Source organism: Sphaerodactylus townsendi, linkage group LG01 (assembly GCF_021028975.2).
Source record: "Sphaerodactylus townsendi isolate TG3544 linkage group LG01, MPM_Stown_v2.3, whole genome shotgun sequence".
NCBI lineage: Eukaryota > Metazoa > Chordata > Lepidosauria > Squamata > Sphaerodactylidae > Sphaerodactylus > Sphaerodactylus townsendi.
Window position 1 is genome coordinate 55,948,224 of NC_059425.1, and position 20,374 is coordinate 55,968,597.

At 43.3% G+C, this 20,374-nt stretch overlaps 1 protein-coding gene and 1 long non-coding RNA gene across 2 annotated transcripts in view; one reads left to right on the top strand and one right to left on the bottom strand.

The window, feature by feature from the left end:
- Positions 1-5,759: 5,759 nt before the first annotated feature.
- LOC125428430 lies at positions 5,760-11,376 on the bottom strand. Its single transcript, XR_007243834.1, has 2 exons — positions 10,707-11,376; positions 5,760-8,251 (listed from the first exon to the last, which is right to left on the bottom strand). It is a non-coding gene; the product is annotated as an uncharacterized LOC125428430 (long non-coding RNA).
- PPP2R5A (protein phosphatase 2 regulatory subunit B'alpha) overlaps positions 11,148-20,374 on the top strand; it is a 49,752-nt gene continuing 40,525 nt past the window's right edge. Inside the window, exon 1 of the mRNA XM_048487843.1 lies at positions 11,148-12,238. Coding sequence (XP_048343800.1) covers positions 12,088-12,238 — 151 coding nt within the window. The 5' untranslated portion in view covers positions 11,148-12,087. The remainder of the gene's footprint in view (positions 12,239-20,374) is intronic.

The window sequence follows — 20,374 nt, forward strand, 5'->3', positions numbered from 1 at the left end:
AATCTGGGTTTTAAAAAGCAGTCATTCATGAGTATGTTGAGGTTCTTCTTAGGTAATCAAGTAGAACTTTACTCAAAACAGTGTGGGAAAAAAGGGAGGATGTAACCTACCAGAGACCTTCACAGAACCTGCCTACATCTAGCCCTTGCAGAACCATAAGTAATATCTGGCCTGGATCTTCTCCAGACATTTTGGCATCCTGGAACTATAATAAAACATAGAAAAAAACTTCTGAATAGTACAACAACATACACACACACTGCTAAGAGCAATCCTGCACCACACTTAATGCCAGGAGCCACAGAGAGGGTGTGCTCACCTTAATATAAAAAGCACAGGGAGCCTGTCAAAAAAAAGAGCTTTGAGAGAGTTTGGGGAGATTGTGTGACACAGAGATTGAGCCTGTCACAGAGAGTGTGACACAGATCATGTCAGTCCTCAAATGCAGTCAAGAAATAGTGTCTAGTGGCAGAGAGAGAGACAGAGGGAGAACTGCTAGGTGGCCAGGGTTCTCTAAGAAATCTCAGAGACTGAGAGGACAGATCCTTGTTTTCACTAGAGATTAGAAGGCCTGGTGTTGGTGGAAGACAAGAGGGAAACTTATTTCATGGGGATACTCCTAAGACCTCACAGAGGGCTTTACTATTGTCTCATTAGGAGACCATGAGGGTATGATAGCTTAACTGGCAGAGTTAAGAGTGGGTTTAGAGAAACCCTAGAGCTTGCTCTGTTCCAAGTCAGTGTGAAATCCATTGGAGTTAAGGGTGGATGTTTTAGGAGAGTGTTCAGGAGCGAGAAGAAAGGTTTACCCTTAAAAGAGACACCTGTGTGTATAAGAAACTGTACTGGAAACTGAAAAAAAACCCATTTTAAGTGAAACTGCATTGTATTTAGTAACATCTAAGTAAAAATCTGCCTATAAGAACAAGAAACACTTAACAGCCTCTCTGTAACATGAGAAGAAATAAGCCTGTACATAAATTCTAGTTTTGGTTTACTGTTATAAGCCTCTCAGAATTCCATATTTTTCCCTCAGAAAAAAGTGGCAGCAGACATTTTCTGACAGGATTTTGCCTAAACAGCTTGTGGGAGTGGGGCGTGCCTAGGCTAATAGCAGCTACCAACTGAACCAACCCTCTAGACACTACACTCCCCTCTGCTGGGTCTCTGTTAGGGAGTGGAGTATGTTGCAGAGACCATAAAGGTTCTGTTGATAAAGTGCTCAGGCGCCTGTTCCTGGTTGGAAGGAATATTAAGAATTCAAAGAGTAAAAAGGTTTATTACAGGGAATTTTAATAATATTTGGGCTGAAGAACTAGCTCACTGAAGCAATCAAAATAATATCAAGCAATAACTATAACATCCATACTAGAAAGCTCACTAAAAGATAAGAAATATCCCAAGCACCCCAACACTATAATGCAACTGACTGAAGATGGAAGGAGGGGTGGGGAAGCTATAAAGGAAGACCCAGAAGACAAAGCAAATACTACAGATACTTATCCACGCAACTCAAAGTACAAGACCCAAGTTCCATGGAAGAGATCCAGCCATTTGTGCAGGTGATAAACCAAATCAGAAGAGCAGCAAAAATACAAGATGAGCGTCTGGACTTGGTGCTCCACAAATGGCCATTTTGGAGTTAAGAACACAATGCACTTTGGGGACAGATTCTGGTTCCAAAAATAAGGGAAGAGGCTTGAGTCAACCACAAAAGAGTTTGCTTTCCAGGCTTAAAGTGAAGAGTGGGATGTGTGTGACCCAGGCATGTTTTCTGACTGGTCAAATGGAGTGTGATGGTTTAGTATTTCCTAATAAGGAAACAGCGGAAAGTCACAAGGTTGTTTAAGGGCAATCCTGGTTTGACAGGAAGCTTTGGTGCGTAGTTTCAAATAGTCTCAAATTACATTGAAGGAGCAAATTGATGTATTTATGAGAAATACAAGTGTGGGTACTGGCTTCTCTCTGGAATTACTCATTTACCCGACCTGTTTCCCCTCCCAGTCATATCAAGAATTTTTAAAGAGCAAGAGAAAGGTTCATTTATATATTTAGTAGTTATCCTTTTGAGTAAATATGGAACCTCCCTCCACACAAAGTGATGAGAGCACAATCTAATGATGGAGATTTGATTAGCAAGACCTACTGCCCTTGTTTTGTATCATATAATTTTTTATTTTTGCTTAATACTGTCTGCCTGCAACCATTAAGCGCTCCACTTGGATAAGATTTCTAGTAAGTGATGTACTAACTCATGCCAAGAGCCTGCTAAGAAGCTGACAGGATGTTAACTTTCTGCTAGATTGATTGCATGGCCTTGTAGTGCATTAGCAACAGCCTCTTATTCTCCTGGTTTCTAACTCTTCTGTATGCAGATCAATCTCTTATTTGACAGATTAAATTTTCTTTTGCAGCCTGTATTCCCATAATGCCCCAAATAGCAAACATGCATATTACAGAACTGCTGCATTTCTTCAGTCCCAAATAGTTAATAATAGCAACAGTAAGAATTGTATATACTTTCCATTTTCAAGTAATGTAAAAGGATTGCTAGTCTTAATATTTACTGAACTTATTTAAATTCAGTCCCAGTGTCCTGGCTTAAGAATAATCCTTTGTTATGTTTATGTGCCGATTTCCTTTCAAGGTGCTTGAGCCCTTCGGGGATAGGCGGCCTATAAGTTTAATAAAATAAATAAAATAAATAAATAATTAAGAGCCCCATCCAAAGGAGAGGGGCGAATCCACTCTTGGGAGCAGCATGCTGGCAAATTCACCGTCCCCAGGACACTTACCCCGGTGGAGGGGTGATCTTGCTGGCATGCGACCCCTCACCCCATGCTGGAACACAGCACTGAATGCTGTGCCAACATCCCAGGGCCTCTGCTGTCACTGGTGTAGCAGGGGTGGTCCAGGGGTTTGGTGCCGACTGGCCTTTGCCAGCAGGCTGTTCCTCAGACTTAAGCCATCCTTTTGAGACTATTGAGGCCCATAGAGACTTCTTGATGGCAGAGAGGCTCTTTCACTTTTCAGGCCTCCCCATGCCGTCAGGAAGCCTATTTGTGGGGTGTGTGTGTGTGTGCAGCCAGGTACCCAGTTCTTGGATTGGGCTGCCCAGCAGGATTTTAGCCTTGTGAGAAGCACTGAGCAAAGCCTTCCCCCAAGAAGCTTTGCAGTTGAGAGTCTGAATCTAGATTTATTTTTATTTTATTTATTATTGCATTTATAAACCGCCCCATGCTCTAGCCACTGAAACACAATGACCACAAACACATATCACTATGCAGAGTTGTGCAGTCATTTTACAAGCAGAAGTGGTAAACCTATGTACCACTTTCCGCTGCAACTGAGGCTGATATAATTGAATATTCCTAGACACATACACACAGACAACTGGTGCTCCAGGGAAAAAGGCATGGATCATGGTGGCAAGATAGGATAAGTCAAGGTAGGGGACATCTTCTGCGCAAAACTAAGTTGGAAGAAAACATTTTTTGTACCCGCATTAACTTGATTTTCAAGCACTAATACTGGGTCCAGTATAACTCCTAGGCAGAGGTGTATTGACACAAAATGGAGCCTGGGGCAAGAAATTAATCCCCCCGAAAACTAATTTCTTGCCCCGGCTCCATGGGGGGGGGGGGCAAATTCCCCTTACCCGGCTTGTTTTCCTCAAGGTCAGTGGGCTCTCGGCTGCACACTGGCCGTCCAGCCTGCCATGGCCTCCCTCCCCTGGCAACCTGTTCCCTCCAACCTGGGGCCATCGGGGTCGCAGCTGCAGCACGGCTCATTGTTGCGGGTCCCACTCCTCCTCCTCTACCCTTCTGACCAGAGCCAGAGCCAGCCAGGCAGAGGGCATGGAGCCCCAGTGGTGCCCCCAACGGCTGCATCTGGCCTCACTACTGCTGGTGGCCTCCAGGCGCCCTCAGGGCTGCAGCCACAGCTCATTGTTGCGGGCCCCGCTCCTCCTCCTCCTCTGCCAAAGCCAGGAAGGTCGCCGGAGGGGGGAGCGCTGAGTGGGGGTGCCTCTCCGCCGGTGGGGTGGGGGGTGATTTTGCACCACCAAGTGATTAAATGGGTGGCATCCCGGAACATGTGACTCCACATGTCCCTCTGGCAGGTACGCCACTGCTCCTAGGAACAGCAGAAATCTGAACAGAGTAATTAATCATGATAATGATTGAGCTACAGCACTCTTCACCAACAGAAGTCTCCAAATTGATTTAGAGGGAAAACTTACATAGACCACTTGACAGAAGTCTAAACACATTGTTATAGTGGCAGGACACCTCTTATTTTTCCCACCCCCAGTATTAGCATCTCCCCTTTCCCTTCTATCCTAGGGTTGCCAACCTCCAGGTGGCACATAGAGATTTCCTAAAATAACAACAGACCTCCCCATTACATAGAGGGTTGCCAGCTTCAGGTGGTGAAATTCCTGGAGATTTGGGGGTAAAGCCTTGGAAGAGAGAAATTTGGAGAAGGAGGCAACCTCAGCAGGCTATAATGCCATAGAATTAATCTTCTAAAGCAGCCGTTTTCTCCAGGGGAACTGACATTGCCAACCACCAGGTGAGGACTGCAGATTGCCCAGAATTACAACTGATCTCTGTAATTGGGAGATCTGTTGCGATTCCAAGCGATCCACTACTGCCATTGCAGCTGTGCATGTGGGAGCGGGGAGAAAGCAGATGTATAGCTGGAAGTGTTGCCACCACCACTGCTGCAGTGGGAGGGGGACAGGAAGCGAGTAAGAGGGCAAGAGGGGGACGGGGACAGAAAAAGAGAGTGATGGGATGGGGGAAGAAAAAGAGAGAAAATGACAGTCATGGAAGAGAGAGGGAAAATAAGCAAAGGTAGGGTAAGGAAGCAAAGGTGGGAGAAATGGGCATGTGTCTTGCAGGTCTCCACATGTCTTCACATATTACTCTAATACACCATCTACAGTAGAGGTCACCAGCCTTTCCAAGCCTACAATAACCTTTGTAAATATGACACAGGGCACTGCAACAAAACTCTTGCTGCAAAAGGCAGAGCCAAACGGATTTAGATGACTTTGTAGGAAAATGAAATTCTAAGTTTACTGTTGTGTTCTTTTAAAAAATTGAGCTTACAATTTTTTTGCCTGGGAAATGTTTTTGCCTGGGAAGTGTTAATAACATGATCATGACTACCTGACAGTGACAATGTGATACTTTTAGATCCTATTTTAAAAAATACATATTAAGAAATGAACTACAATCATCACACTAAGACAGTGATGGCGAACCTTTTCGAGACCGAGTGCCCAAATTGCAACCCAAAACCCACTTATTTATCGCAAAGTGCCAACATGGCAATTTAACCTGAATACTGAGGTTTTAGTTTAGAAAAAACGGTTTGCTCCAAGGCGCGTGTTACTCAGGAGTAAGCTTGGTGAAGCAACCGTGCAATGCTTCAAATGGGTGAATCACAACCCTAGGAGGGTTTACTCAGAAGCAAGGCCAGTCTAGATGTGTGTGTGTGTGTGTGTGTGGGTGGGTGATTTTCCACTCCCCCTATATGATGAACTGTCTGCGCATGCCCACAGAGATGGTTCTGAGTGCCACATCTGGCACACGTGCCATAGGTTCGCCACCACTGCACTAAGACTACAAAAGTTGGTTTCCAGCTTTCCTCATAGAAAAAATCATCAAAAGGTTCATCAAAATATGTTTGTCTAAGTTGGACACTTTCAGCGCACAGAATGCTCCATGCAGACAACCTCACTTGAGACATTGTAACCCTAAATTCATTTTTTAATTCTTTTGAGTTTTGAAAAAGATCTATCTCCTAAGCAGAAGTGACCATTAAGCTAAGAAATAGCCGCAAAACTGCTTCCACATTAGGGAAGGCCATCTGAACGATTTCTTGTATATAATTTGAGACAGAGTGTGCTCTTCTGTAGACCTATGGCTTTGTCTCACATACATGTGAAAGTGCAAACGTTCATCACTAAATTTCAGGTCGACATCTTCTCAGTATGCTTCAATCAACAGTTCAACACTTTGCAGAATTTCTTCCTTAGATGCTGTCAGATTAGCAAGAAAGCAAAACATTTGTGCAACATCACTGTACACTATAGCTCTTCTTAAACTGGCTTAAAATGCATGTAGTATAGGAATAAAGGATTTCATCCTAAACTTATCTCTTGAAGAAAGTTCATCTAAGGCATCAGTACCTGGTGACTTCCATCATTTCCTTGCCGTTTATTTAGTCTTTGTCTCCTTGTGACTGTCCTGTAGTTAACGTTTGGCAAGGTGACTTTTGCTTATTGCTCAAGCTCATCAAAATCTTCTCTAATTTTGTTTTAAAAAATACTGAAGTGAACTGTACAAACTTGCACAAGTTCTTAAGAACAGTTCTGATCTCTGAATGGCTTGGCAGACCCTGTAAAAATCACCTAGCACATAGGTCCAAAAATGCAGCATAAACACAAATTCCAGTTCTTCCATTTTCTGCAAAAGATTGTTAGCTTGAAATCTGTTATCACCCTTCCTATTAACATCAGAGTACAAATGATTGAGGGCATCAGTGATAGCACTGTAACTTTCCAAAATAGCTTCTGTAGCTTTTGCATGTTCCTCCCACCTAGTGTCTGACAAATAGGCACTTTTGACTGATGTTGCAAAAATAATTTTAGAACTGTCCATCTCTTTGTGTAGGATGAAAAGAAGGTATAAATTTCATTGATAATGCCAGAACAGTTCACTGCATCAAGGCAGCAATCAACAGCTAAACAACTTACCAAATGTTAAGAATGACAAGCTCATGGAATAAATCTTGCAAATTGTTGATTATTTTTTTTGCTGTGTACTGTTGTACCTACCAGCCATGTTGATGATACTGTCGTAAGACTGCCCTCAACGTTTTCTAAAGTCAATTTCAAGCTCAGTAGTGAGATAGCTAAACACTGAAAAAGCCATGCTTTCCTCTGAGTGGTCTTTTAGCTCAAACAAAGTTAAAAATCTCTCACTTGATAAACCACCTTCAGGTGATACATATCTGATAATTAAAGTCAACTGATCAGTATGTGAAATGTCAGTGGTGAACCCTTTTCACATCAGTCAGAATTGCATCCATAACCTTTTTTTTTCCATGAGGACTCATTTTTTCACATACAGATTTGACAAATAAGAGGGATTTCCTGATCTGGAATTTCCATACTGATTGATATGAGCCAGTAAAAATGGATTTTGCTACTAGTTGTAAAAGACCAAGATAATTGCTGTTATTTGGAGATCCAAATTGTTCATTGTCTTCTCTGAATGGTAAGCCTCATTCTGCAAGAGTGCATATTACAGCAACAATTTCTCTCCATGACATGCTGCCAGTACTACTGGTCTGCTTTTATTTGTTCCTCTGGCTATGAAGTTAACACTTGCCCTCACTTCCTTGTTAGATAGGTCAATATGGCATTCCTGTGCTTCTCCATGTTTTCATGAGTCTGGATGAGATAGGAGTTTTGCCAGTCATCATCCCTTCAGAAGCTAAAGCTGTAGCAGAAGATGCAAGTTTGGAAAGAGTTTACAGACAAAGCAATAAATCTGGCCTTTTGATGAAGAATACACAAGCCACTTTTGGCTATATGTTTTTTCATTGCCTTTTGTTGAATAAAAAAGAGCTTTTGTGCAAAAGCTGGACTGGTTTTTGTACATTTGCTTGGAATTTGAAAATGGTCCTTAAAATGTTGAACTTGAGAGGGCCCTTCTCTCTTCCTCATGTGACAATTCTGTCCACAAACAAACATCTGTTACACAGATCTAAATTTGGTTTCATCTATAACTACATCTAAAATATCTTGAACTTGGTCTACTTTACCAGGTGTGAGATTAAAATTCTGATTGTCCACATTATTTTCTTATGGCTCTTTAATCTCTACATGTCCAGTAAGACACTCTTGAATTAATTCTATATTTTCATTTTGAGCCAGCATCATGGCGGCTTCCTCAAAAATCAGCTTGCTGTTCCGTGTCCTGTTTAGCTGTTTCTGTTTCAGGGAGGTTTTTCTTCTGGTTGAATGCTAGTAGTTAGCTGGGTAGCCCCATCACACTGATTTCCTTGTGTTAGTATCAATGTATCTGCTTCACTGCTGGCACTTGTTGCTTCTGTCAGTGACTGATGCAAGAAAGCAGTGATTGGGCTTAACTGTTTTAGTGTATAATTTTCAAGTCTCTTCCTCTTGCTAGCACCACTTTCAAATATTTTGCTCATCTTTTGCTTGGATAAGAATCTGAAAATAGAAAGTAAAATTAATCTTCAGCAGTTATTAGAAAGGAATATATGAAGGGGTGTTCTCACAAAATGGGGTCCACTTCAGTGATGTCTTGGAAGAACAAAATCAATACAGAAATCAATGCTAGTGTTGGGTCATCAGCTTAAGACAATATTATTCTGAAATGGAGTGCAAGAAAAATTACTGAAAGGTTGTTTAGAGACTACAGTGCATTATGACAGCATGTGTAAGAAAAGCCTATGATAGTGTCAAAAATATACACTTTGGCCAGAGGCCCCCTAGATTTTGAGGGCCTAGGCTTCAGCCTGCCAAGCCACAAAATGTTAAGCGGAAAAGACATACATAACTCCAGATGGAATTCTTCAGTATTTCAGACCAAAGCGATGTTTAGCAGGATGCCTTTTAAGATGAACATATTGTTAAAAAATTTCTTGTATTCCCACAGCTTACATGTGAAGAACCTTGTGCTGTGGTGGTAGCTGATGCCCAAACAACTTTTTGAAAAATCTGCACAACCAATTAATCTCCCATGGCCAATCAGAAGCAGGGCAAAACCCTCACCTAGCCCTGCCCATTGTCTAATATATATATATATAACTTGATGCAGGCCAAAAACTGAAAAAATGTATTGTCGAAGGCTTTCACAGCCGGAATCACTTGGGTGCTGTGGGGTTTCCGGGCTGTATGGCCGTGTTCTAGCAGCATTCTCTCCTGACGTTTCGCCTGCATCTGTGGCTGGCATCTTCAGAGGATCCTCTGAAGACGCCAGCCACAGATGCAGGCGAAACGTCAGGAGACAATGCTGCTAGAACACGGCCGTAACAGCCTGGAAACCACACAGCACCCAACTGAAAAAATGCTTTACAAATACAAAAAATACCAAAAAACCACTAATTTTTTTCAATTAAAAATCCTATTTGAAACTATACATATATATAACTCCTCAAGCGACCTTGTGCTCTGTAGCTAATTTCCACAACAAAAGAGGGTTGTTGCATCCCACCATTTTGGGTAACAGTGAGGACCATGACCCCTATGGGTACCACAGTGGAGACCCATGATTTAGAGTGAACATATCTTTGTAGTTTCAAATAGGATTTTTAATTGAAAAAATGGCTACTGGAACCCTTTCCAAGGACGTAGGTAAGGGTTTTTTTTCCTGGGTTTAAACCCCCCCATTACATGTCCGAAGCTCCGCCCCCGTTCAGTTTTTGGCCTGCAGGGGGTGCAGTTTTTAGGCTAGCAGCACCAAAATATCAGTGATTGTTTGAGAGACTCTCCTGATGATACCAACCATGTTTGGTGAGGTTTGGTTAAGGGAGTCCAAAGTTATGGACTCCCACAGAGGGTGCCCCCATCCCCCCATTGTTTCCAATGGGAGCTAATAGGAGATGGGGGCTACACCTTTGAGGGTCCATAACTTTGGATTCCCTGAACCAAACTTCACCAAACCTGGGTGGTATCATCAAGAGAGTCTCCTAAAGATACCCTGAAAGTTTGGTGGTGCTAGCTTAACAATTGTATCCCTGACGGCAGGCACCCTCCAAATTTCCCCTGATTCTCCTTTTAAATCCACCCCCTTCGGCATGGATTTAAAGGGAGAATCTGAAGTCCCCAGTTTAAACGTTGAAAGTGATGCTGTTTCAGGGTGGGGGATAATCTACCCCAAACAGCATCGCTTTCAATGTTGTTTTAACTGGGGACCCCAGATTCTCCCTTTAAGGTGGATTTAAAAGGAGAATCTGGGCTCCCTAGTTTAAACACCCTTGAACATGATGCTGTTTGTGGGTGGATTCCAGCATCACAGTGGCCGCCCATGGGGAGAGGGGGGCAGAATTCAGATTTTGCACTGGGCTCCATTTTCCCTAGCTACGCCTCTACCCAGAGGGGAGGGCAGAAGAGACTGCCAGCTGCAAGCCCAGTGGGGGAGGGGACAGGGGAGTCTGCAGTTTCTGGCCTCGGAGAGCTGCTTTTTTAAAGCACTGAGGCTGGGGCGGGGCTTGGGAAGGTGTGGCCCCGCCCCCAGGGCAGGTGGGGGCATGGCCCCGCCCCCGAACCCCCCCAAATCTATACCTACATCCCTGCCTTTCACACACTGTGACATCACTAGACACTGCTTCCCCTAGCACAGCTTTATGGCAGGCTGATATTCCACAGGCAAAATTTTCCTTACCGGCTGGAATAAAGCAAAACCGATAACTGGGTCTTGGCTGGTGGTTTATGGGGCTACAATCCTACCGAGAAATGGAAAATCTACAGAAATCTGTTCCTAACCAGCAGCAGGTTCCTATTTGAGGAGAAAGGAAGAAAAAAAGAGAAAAAGAATAAAGGAACTCCACGGAGCCCAGTCAGAGGGAATGGGACTGCAGCCGATTAGTAACTGGGCTTTTTCTACCCAGGCCTCACAAGTAAACAGAATTCGGGCCACCAAGGTGGACAGAGCATCACTTACCAGTCGTACTAAACAGAAATCATTGATTTTTTCTTCTTGCAAGGAATTCCGGAAACCCGAGAGAGAATCGCTGCTCTACCTTCACGGCCACACAGCGCATGGAATCAACTCCAGACTCGAGCGAGCGCGCAGGCACTCAAGGCTCGTCTTCAGCCTTTTCCTCGCTCTCCGTTGGCTGTCCGCTCATTCCACTCCGATACTCACAGAATCATCTTCTTTCACCTGCTTGGCTTGACGCTCCTCGCTTCAGCCTCCCGCGTTGGACAATTCCGCTGTCACTCTCTCGAATTCCTAAGGCAGAGCTGTGGCAGGTCCTGGCTCCTGAATAATTGGCGAGCTTCTGTTTCCTGATTGGTTAGTTTTGCTCCTGCCAGTTATCCTTACGCCGGGCTCCTCCAACCACCTTCTGCGCCGTCCTTCCCTCCCCTCCCGGTGCTCCTCGTTCGGCCCCGCCCCCTTTTGGAACTCGGTCGTCCTTGTGGCTCGTTCGTTTCTAGTAAGTTGCGCGCTTGTTCTTGAGCGGAAGATTCGTTCCTTGTTGTTACGTCGGGGCGCGCGGACGGGCTCGGCGGAAGAGGAAGCGGCGTCCCAGAAGAAGTTAAGCCCGGAGGGGGGAGGGGATGGGGCGCGCGACGGCCGAGTGAGGAGATGTTGGCGGAAGAAGCCCGGGGGGCTCCCGGAGGCGGCTGAGGCGGCTGCAGCCCGGCCGCCCTCTTCCCTCGCCCGGGTCTCCGCTCAGCTGCGGCTCATGACAGCGAGTTCTTGGCGGGGCGGCCCAGGCAACCCCAGCGAGCCCGGCTGAGAAACAGAACAGCGCCTCTGACACCTCCGGAGCCCCGACAAAGTTTGCTGCGGGCGGGCAGCGGAGGAGGCGCTCGTGCGCTGGAGTAAAGTTATTTTGTTTTCGTCATGGTGGCTCCTTCCGATTGAGACGAACGCGGGAGATTACATGGGGGACTCCATCCTGGATTAAGAGGATCCAAAATCCTGGATTTTGGACCTCCCCCCACGCCTTACTACGAGTTCCAATTCACTTTACTTGTTGTTTGTCCCCCTTACCCCCTTTTATTGGAAGCTCTTGAGGTTTCTCAGCCTAGTTTGCAAGCTACTCCTTTCCTGGCGGTCGTAATTACGAAGCTTTTTCCCTTCTCCACGGTGTTTGGTCAAAAAGGGCTGTTTGGGTCTGGGAACCCCCCGCCGCCCTTCCTCGGTGCTGCTGCTGCTGGATCAAGCGTCTCCCTCCTGTCCTCGCCGGGGGTCTTCGATCAGGTGCCTCCCCCCGCCCCCCTCCTCGCCGTGAGGGGGTGAGATCTATGCTTGAAGAGCAGCGAAGAGGCAGTCTTTGCCCCCCCCCCCCCCGGCGTCTTCTGCGGGCTCGGCCATGTCGACGGCGATCTCGGCCGCGGAGAAAGTGGACGGCTTCACGCGGCGGTCGGTGCGCAGGGCTCAGAAGCAGAAGCGGCCGCAGGGCTCCTCGCAGTTCCGCACGCAGAGCAGCCAAGCCGACCTCGCCCCGCTGCCCCAGCTCAAAGGTAACGTGGTGCTCGCGGGAGCGGCAGGCAGCGCCTTTGCCCTCGGGCTGCAGGTGCCGCTGGAAAAAGCCAAAACAAGCGCCGCGTGCCCTTCCTACGCCCGCGGCTGCTTTCCTTCTCCAACTGCTCTCGCTGCTTTCTCACATACTGCAAAACCGGGTCTCTTCTTGCCCGGAAGCTCCTGCCCCTTGGCCTGATGCCCCGCTACTATTCCCTCCCCCAGCTTGGTCCTGTCAACTTCGCCGTCAAACGGGTTGTTTAGCATTTTACTAAAAGGGGGTGGGGGATTAACAGCTTTCTTGCATGTTGAGGATCTTGCATTTTTCGTCATGGCTTCTTGTCTGAGCCCTTGGTATTAAAGGCTTGTTTTACCCTGTTTGAAGGATCTGGTATGTTTGCTCGGTCTGAGGGGGGTGGGGGTGGGTTCTTGAGGTTTTGAGGGGGCAGGGAACTATTCTGATGTGGCATAAACCTACAAAATTACAGATAGTCTTATGCTTGCCATCTGTCCTGCCTTTGTAGTGTCTCAATGGATTCATGATTTCTTTCATTCAGAACCTGAAATACTTGTGTTGAAGTTTGTTTTTGGAGAAGTTCTCTGATGGATGTTCAGACTGTCAAAAGGTCATAGCGTTGTTTTAACTATCAACCATTTACTTCTGTGAATTTTTTTAAAATCCTTTTTTTCTGGCCTCTGGTTGGAATTAGTGCAAGAATCCAAAGCATGCTTTGACCACAGGTCTTATCTGAAGGTGTTTTATGTCAATATTATATATTTATTCTTAAAGACCTTGTGATTGAAAAGTAGTTTTCAAAGAAAGGCATTAGTTACATGCAACTCTTCAGTACACTTATGTATAGTAATCTGTATGCTAGTAGGGTTGTCACATTTTATGACACACTCAAGTTCCTTTTGTGTACAAATTTGCCGCTGTGAATGGAGCAGCCCTTAATTATAGATGGCTCCCATACATAATTTATGTTGACATTCACAGGTTCATAGTGTTGCATTCCACAGGCTGGGAAATGTGGCCAGCTCACAAGTCTGTGTTAAAAATTATGCCAGTGTAAGAAACTCAACTTCAGTAGTGCATCAGTTTAAATTTTGTCAACTCTGAAACTTTTTTTTTGCGCCATACTAATAGTTGAGAAAGTCTTAGGGAAAGAATTCTCCTGTATAAGCTACTGTGTCTCTGATTGTTTTTGAAAATGGGAGGTTAATGGGTGTTATACAGTTTTGCAAGGTGGCAGTACATCCATGGCAGATCTTTGGATTTTGAGTTTATTTTTCTTCTCACCTGGTGGGCCACTGTGAGTAGCAGAGTGCTGGACTAGATGGACTCTGGTCTGATCCAGCAGGCTAGTTCTTATGTTCTTATGTTCCTGCCTCTGGAAAGTGGAGGTAGGTAAGGCTAGAGGGAAATGTGTCCAGCAGGACTGGTGAATCCATAGTCATCACAAATGTTGGTATACCATACATACTCCTCAGAGAACAAGCACTAGCAATGGGCTGAAAGTGCCTTCAAGCTGTAGCTGATTTAGGGCATCCCTAGAGGGTTTTCGAGGCAAGAGGCGAACATGGGTGGTTTGCCATTGTCTGCTCCTATGAAGCTGCCTTGGGCTTCCTTGATGGTCACCCATCCAAGCACTAATCAGGGCTGATCCTGCTTAATTTCGGAAAACTGATGAAATGGGAATAGGCTGGGCTGTCTTGAGTGAGGGTGCCCTGTTGATGCAGGCACTGATATGTAGTAGTGCTGGAGTACAGTTATTTTCTAATATGCTAATAATTGGTTGATAGAAGCTGCACTGTTTTGCAGATATTTCTAAATTGTTGTACTCGCAATTTTGCTATCTAATTTTTGCTATCTAAATATGCTATTTAACATATATATTGTCAGACTAGCATCTTGGGAAACCCAGATTCTGATTCACACTCTGTCATGGAAGCTTGCTGGTTGACAGTGGGCCAGTCATACGCTCTCAGCCTGACCTACCTTATAGGGCTGTTGTGAGGACACAATGGAGGAGAAGAGAACATGTAAGCTTCCTTGGGTTCCTATTTGAGGAGAAAGGAAGAAAGAGAAAAAGAATAAACAAAAAGGCAGATCCCCTGCTCCAAGAACATACAATCTGTGCTCAAGTGGAGAGGAAAGATCAGACAATACCCTGTTTCCCCGAATATAAGACATCCCCTAAAAATAAGACATAGTAGAGGTTTTGCTGAAGTGCGAAATATAAGGCATCCCCTGAAAGTAAGACATAGCAAAGTTTTTGTTTGGAAGCATGCCCGACGAACAGAACACAGAAAAATAAGACATCCCCTGAAAATAAGACATAGCGCATCTTTGGGAGCAAAAATTAATATAAGACACTGTCTTATATTTGGGGAAACACGGTAGTATCATGGAAAATGTTTGAAAACTCACTTGAAATATATTTAGGTTTAATTTCAGTGGGACTTTACTTAATGTACATGGGGAATGTACAGCTGGTGGTGGGTGGAAAGTGCTGTCAAGTTGCAGCTGACTTATGGTGGTCTCATAGGGTTTTCAAGGCAAAACATGGTTGGGAGGTAATTCGCCATTTCCTGCCTCTACAAGTGACCCTGGACTTCTTTGGTGGCTTCCCATCCAAATACTACCCAAGACCTATCCTGATTAGCTTCCCAGATCTGGCAAGATTGGGCTATCCTGAGCTATCCAGGTCAGGGCTCTAGTCAAGGCCAGGTCAGGGTCAAAGGCAGGGCCAGGTCAGTAATCCACAGTTACTACCAGCATTACAAATTAGATTGAAGCTCATTAGATTAACTGTTGGCCTGCTGTTACCCTGTAATTCATTTGTGTGTATGTGTGCACCCCACCCCCACCCCATGAGTATGGTATGGAGAGGTATAAGAAAGAACCACTATTGACCTTGGTTCCATAAAATATGTGTGTTTGGGGTAGGAAAAAGGAAATGTCTAACTTGTGTATTTATGCAGTTGGACCCTTATTTAATTTAATTTGCATCCAATCTGATTTATGAGGAGACCCACAGGCATGAGTATATTATATCATATTCATCCAAGTTCATGAATGCCCTTGCTATGGCTGTTCATTTATTCTGATATTAAATCTTAATTGCATTCTCATTAACAGATCGATTAGAGGTGTTTGATATGTTCTTTTATATTAGAGATCTCCAGTAACATCCTAGTTTGCCATGAACTGGATCCAGATTCTGCAAATGTGTCCATAGTTCACTAATATTTCCTGTAATGTGTTAAATCATATTTTGAATGTAAATGTATTAGAATTTATGGTCTTTTGTTTTAGAAAATGGTATTTTGTTTTAGTCTCTACTTCTGGTAACTACCTGTGATCTGCATATCTGGGACATGTACTTCCATGTACTGAGCAGGAAGTGTTCTGCAAAAATTCTTAGTGTAAAGGCAAAGAAAAAAAATACCCTTCCTTTTTTATGTGTGAACTCAGGGGAGAGAGGGGTTGGATTCTTTTTCTCATTGGGCAGAAACAGACATTTCTTGTCCCTCCTGCAGAAGTGACAGCCAACTGCCAATACCTCCCCCCCCCCCCCTTTCTTGGTATATGCCACAGGGAAGGGGAAGAAGTTGATGATGAGTAGAAATAATGGCTGGGGATTAATCTAAAGCAAAATTTGTTTACTTTGTGCATTCTAGATATGTTTTCAGGAATATTTTAGGCCTTATCAGGACTATGTTTTACATAATTATTGGCTTTTGTTTTGTGATTTTCCTAAAGTATTATAGCTGATGATGTTTCAATTAATTGTGCTAGGCCTTACTGCCTAGTGCTGTGGCATTCTCTGGTAATGTGTAGTTAAGATGTATTGAAGTACAAACTTGCAGAAGGCACCAATGACTTCTCAACTTCCATTCTGTTTGAGCAGAATAGGCTGTAAATAACACTGATTAAAGAATGTATGATGAGATAGGTTAAACAAATGAGTTAGCAGTAGCATGATCTTGATCTCTTTGCAAAAAACAATCTATTGCAGACATGCACAACACATCCATGTATACAGTAGAACTTACTCCTGACTGCTCTGTCCTGCAACCCCTGTATCTTGTAATTATCCACATGGTTTTTTTTTTAAATAAGTGCTTACCATAAACAAGCCTTCATAGTTTTTGGCCCACTAGGATGAAAGTGACCCAATATACCAAGCCCTGCCAGATAGGCAAATAGCAAAATGGGGAAGCTTATGAAATCCCTGATGGGCTGCATTTGCTTGTGGAGTAGGTGTTGCAAGTGAGTTACTGTTGCGTGATAAGTACTGCAGTTTAGGCTGTGGGGAGCAGGGAATGGTAAAATTGGGGGAAATAACCACTTTGTGCATGCACGTGACAGGGTTGATAATGTTCCAAATATTCTTTGGCTTGCAACCTGCAATTAATGCAGATTTTCCTGTGGCAGTCGCAATTCTGCTTCTTCTCGTAGATGTACAAGCCTAAAGAAATCATGTTTCTAATGGAGAATATCAGTGTGCATTTTGGGATCAAAGATGTGATCACACCTAGTAAGAAAAGTATATAATCCTTCTCCATATACCTTTTCTCCTTTCCCATTGGCAGGATTGTGATGCAGGTACTAAAACATTTACTACCATACCCTTCCACACTGGTTAGCAGCTCATGTTGGTATGTTTCTTCCTGGTTTTGCCTTGCTTAACTTCCTGTTATCTATTGAGAAAATTAAATGCCTCAAGTGGAAGATCATAGTAAGATAAGGTGGGGAGGGGTGGGGCTGGGCTTTGCTTCCTTCTCTGCATGCTGTTTGTATTTTTTTTAAGAACTTGTCCCAGCTCCTTTGGTACACATGAATGTATGGACCCATGTGTAAAGGTCTTCTTTGAACCCGGAAGAGATCTGATATTAATAGGGATGTCTCACCAGGCCATGTGTGTACTTATATTTCTGCCTGCGTGAAGGTTGAAAGACCAGGCTCTGCTCTCAAAGCGGGCTGCCTGTTGTGCATGGGAGAGAGGAGGGATGGAATACAAGAACACTCCTCTGTGACTTCTTGGCCAGCACCATCAATAGAATGGCAGCCCTTAGAAATTTTGGGAAGTACTGAAAAGAATTCTATGAAATATTCTGCCTTGAAGAATTAATGAAATACTTTTGAAGACAAGGTGTGGGATGTGTTGTAGATGTAGACAGCCCTTCAATAAAAGATGGATTTATTGTACCTGGGATACCTGATCTTTATGAGGGCAGCATGCAGGGCTATAATTGCCTCTGTGGCCCTCTTTGAATCAACTGCCTTCTTGTAGTTGACCTTTTTTCTTCTTCCTCAAACCACTACGGCCTTTTCCGCACAAGTTGTTTACGATGTATTTTGCTGCCAAGTGTTACTTTTTCCCCTTTTAATTCCACATTTTTCCTCCGTTTGGTTTTGGAAACATTTCCTCTTCATTTTTTCTCCATTATTTTCCTGAACATTTATACTGTGATTTTTTTCAATCTGCTTTGATGCCAGTTTCCTTTGAACATGTGATCGTTGAAAGTCTTTATTTCTCCACCCCACCTGACCCCTAGCCCTTATCCACACCCCTGTGTAGTTGCTCATCCTCTCCTTCACCCATTTTTTCTTCCCTTCCTCCTAATTTTTTTTCTGTTTGTCATATTGAACTAGTGATGTAACATTCAGGCAGAGACACTAACAAAGTCAACTGGATCAGCTTTGTTAATTTCACATCCAGAGGTGGGATTCAGGGGGTTCCGAAGGTTCTGTAGAACCTGTTAAAATTTAAAATATCACTTTTTTAATACTTAAAATATTTTTATTAAGTATTAATATTTTTAATACTTAAAATAAAAAGTGATATTAAAAATATTTTAAAAATACTTTTTAACAGTCATTATTTGAATCCCACCACTATTGGAACCTGTTGTTAAAATGTTTGAATCCCACCACTTCATAAAACTTGTGATTTTAATGTTCCGGCAGAGTTATAAACTAGCATGGTTGATTAAATCAGCTTTGTCAATTACATGTCAAACTACTAATGTTAGGGTGGAGAGAGATTTAGAAGCTGGGGATGATTGAAAAGAGTACTGGTAGTTGGTTGTGGTAGGTTTTCCGGGCTGTGTGGCCGTGGTCTGGTAGATTTTGTTCCTAACGTTTCGCCTGCATCTGTGGCTAGCATCTTCAGAGGTGTATCACAGAGAAAAGTCTGTTTCACGCTGCTGCCCTCATAATGACACAGTGTGAGATAGACTTTTCTCTGTGATACACCCCTGAAGATGCCAGCCACACATGCAGGCAAAACGTTAGGAACAAGATCTACCAGACCACGCCCACGCAGCCCAGAAAACCCACCACAACCAGTTGAATCTGGCCGTAAGAGCCTTCGACAGTACTGGTAGTAATTGTATGCCAATAAAGGTATCTGTTCCTACGCTGCATGTAATCAAGGACTGCTGCAGTAACAATCATACAGTACTGCATTTCAGATTTGGCTGTAAAATTTGGTTCTTTGTGTGTGGGGGTTGTACTACATGTTTCTGTTTCTTCAGGTAATGGTGCCTGCTCCAGGAGTAGTTTTAGCATCCATTTTGGGTTATTAGTTTTCAATAGTAAAAATGCAGGCTGAGACATTTTTGAATTGCCTCTTCAAAATGTAACTGGACACCTGCACAAAAGAAAAAAACGGTTAGGGTTTTTCTTTTATGTCATGGATGACATCCTGCCACCATCAGAAATAATTAATTTCAGCAGTAGTATGTGGAATAATTGCAATTGAAGAGACAAGGAGAAAAAACCCAAAACAAGGGCGGTAAAGGAGGTATGCAGAGTGATTTTACAGAAAACATTTCCAAATCACAAGGTTTGACCAGTGGGAAAACTTTGGTAAGCTGTGCATGTTGAAAAGGTCTGTGACACATATACCCCAGATTGGGTATCAAATAGCTTATTCCCCTACTTTGCTTGAAGGGAAAAGATCAGAATGAAGTGGGGCAGAAACTGCACCAAAGCCTCAGAGAAAAGCTCTGTGAGGCGGATTCCGCATGGGCCAAAAACAGTGGTGTGAAAACGGTGTGAAAACGGTGTAAACCCTTTTACACCCCTTTAAATCATTGTACATCGTTTTCACACCACTTTTTTGGCCCATGCGGAATTCGCCTAAGTTTTGTTGAGGACTGAGCGCTCTAACCAGTAGCTACAGAAGGAAGAAAACAGCATTTGGCTAGAACTACATCTAGCTGTGCAAATATTATTTCTCCTTTGTGTGTCCCTTTCTTTCTGACCAAATAATATAGTTTATGTTACTTAACACAAAGCTTGTGCTTCTGATTAACTACTTTTTAGATAGCAAAAATTCAGGTATATAGGCTAAGATAGCATAAGGAGTATCAGCTTTCCATTTTCTCTTAAATATTGGGCATTTAAACAATTTTGCTTGTAGAAAAGCATTTATAGCTTTTCAATTTAATAAATATTTCAAACATTTAATAAATGTTTCAAATACACTAAAGAAGTTATAAAAGTTGAATTTGTGTTGTTAAAACAATAAAATTAGTTTAGATTTGCTAGAATAGCAAGTGTTGCATATATTTCAGTTTCCCCCCCAAATTTCCATTTCCCCCAACCCCTCCAGAAAAAAGTGTTTGTTCCCCTCTGGCTTCAAAATTTTTGGAAATTTTCCATCTCCAAGCTTTTCTACTATGCGAACTATACATTAACAAGTGCTTACCTCTGTTTAAAGTCCCAGACTTAATTGTTGTTAGAAACCTCTGTATCTCCCCCCTGTTCTAAGTGCATGCAAACAAAAACATTTGTCCTTGGCTACAATTTGGCTAACACCTAAATCTTAGTAGTATAGCAAGTAATACTAGATCTGGTGTTCTGGTTAAACAGTATGCCCAGCAGTCACTGCTGAGTCTATCTCTTTCTTTGCTGCTTTTCCACAAACTCTTGTCCCCACATGAAAAATGGAAATTTAAAGATGGTCATGGAAATGGAAACTAAAAGAAGAATGTGTCTGCAGACATTGTGGCACTACCAGAGAAAGATAGCCTAATATGGCATAGTTTGGATCTGAAAGTCAGAACTGATATTTAAGTTAGTTACCCTTTGATCATATTTTGATTATTTACTTTCTAAATGC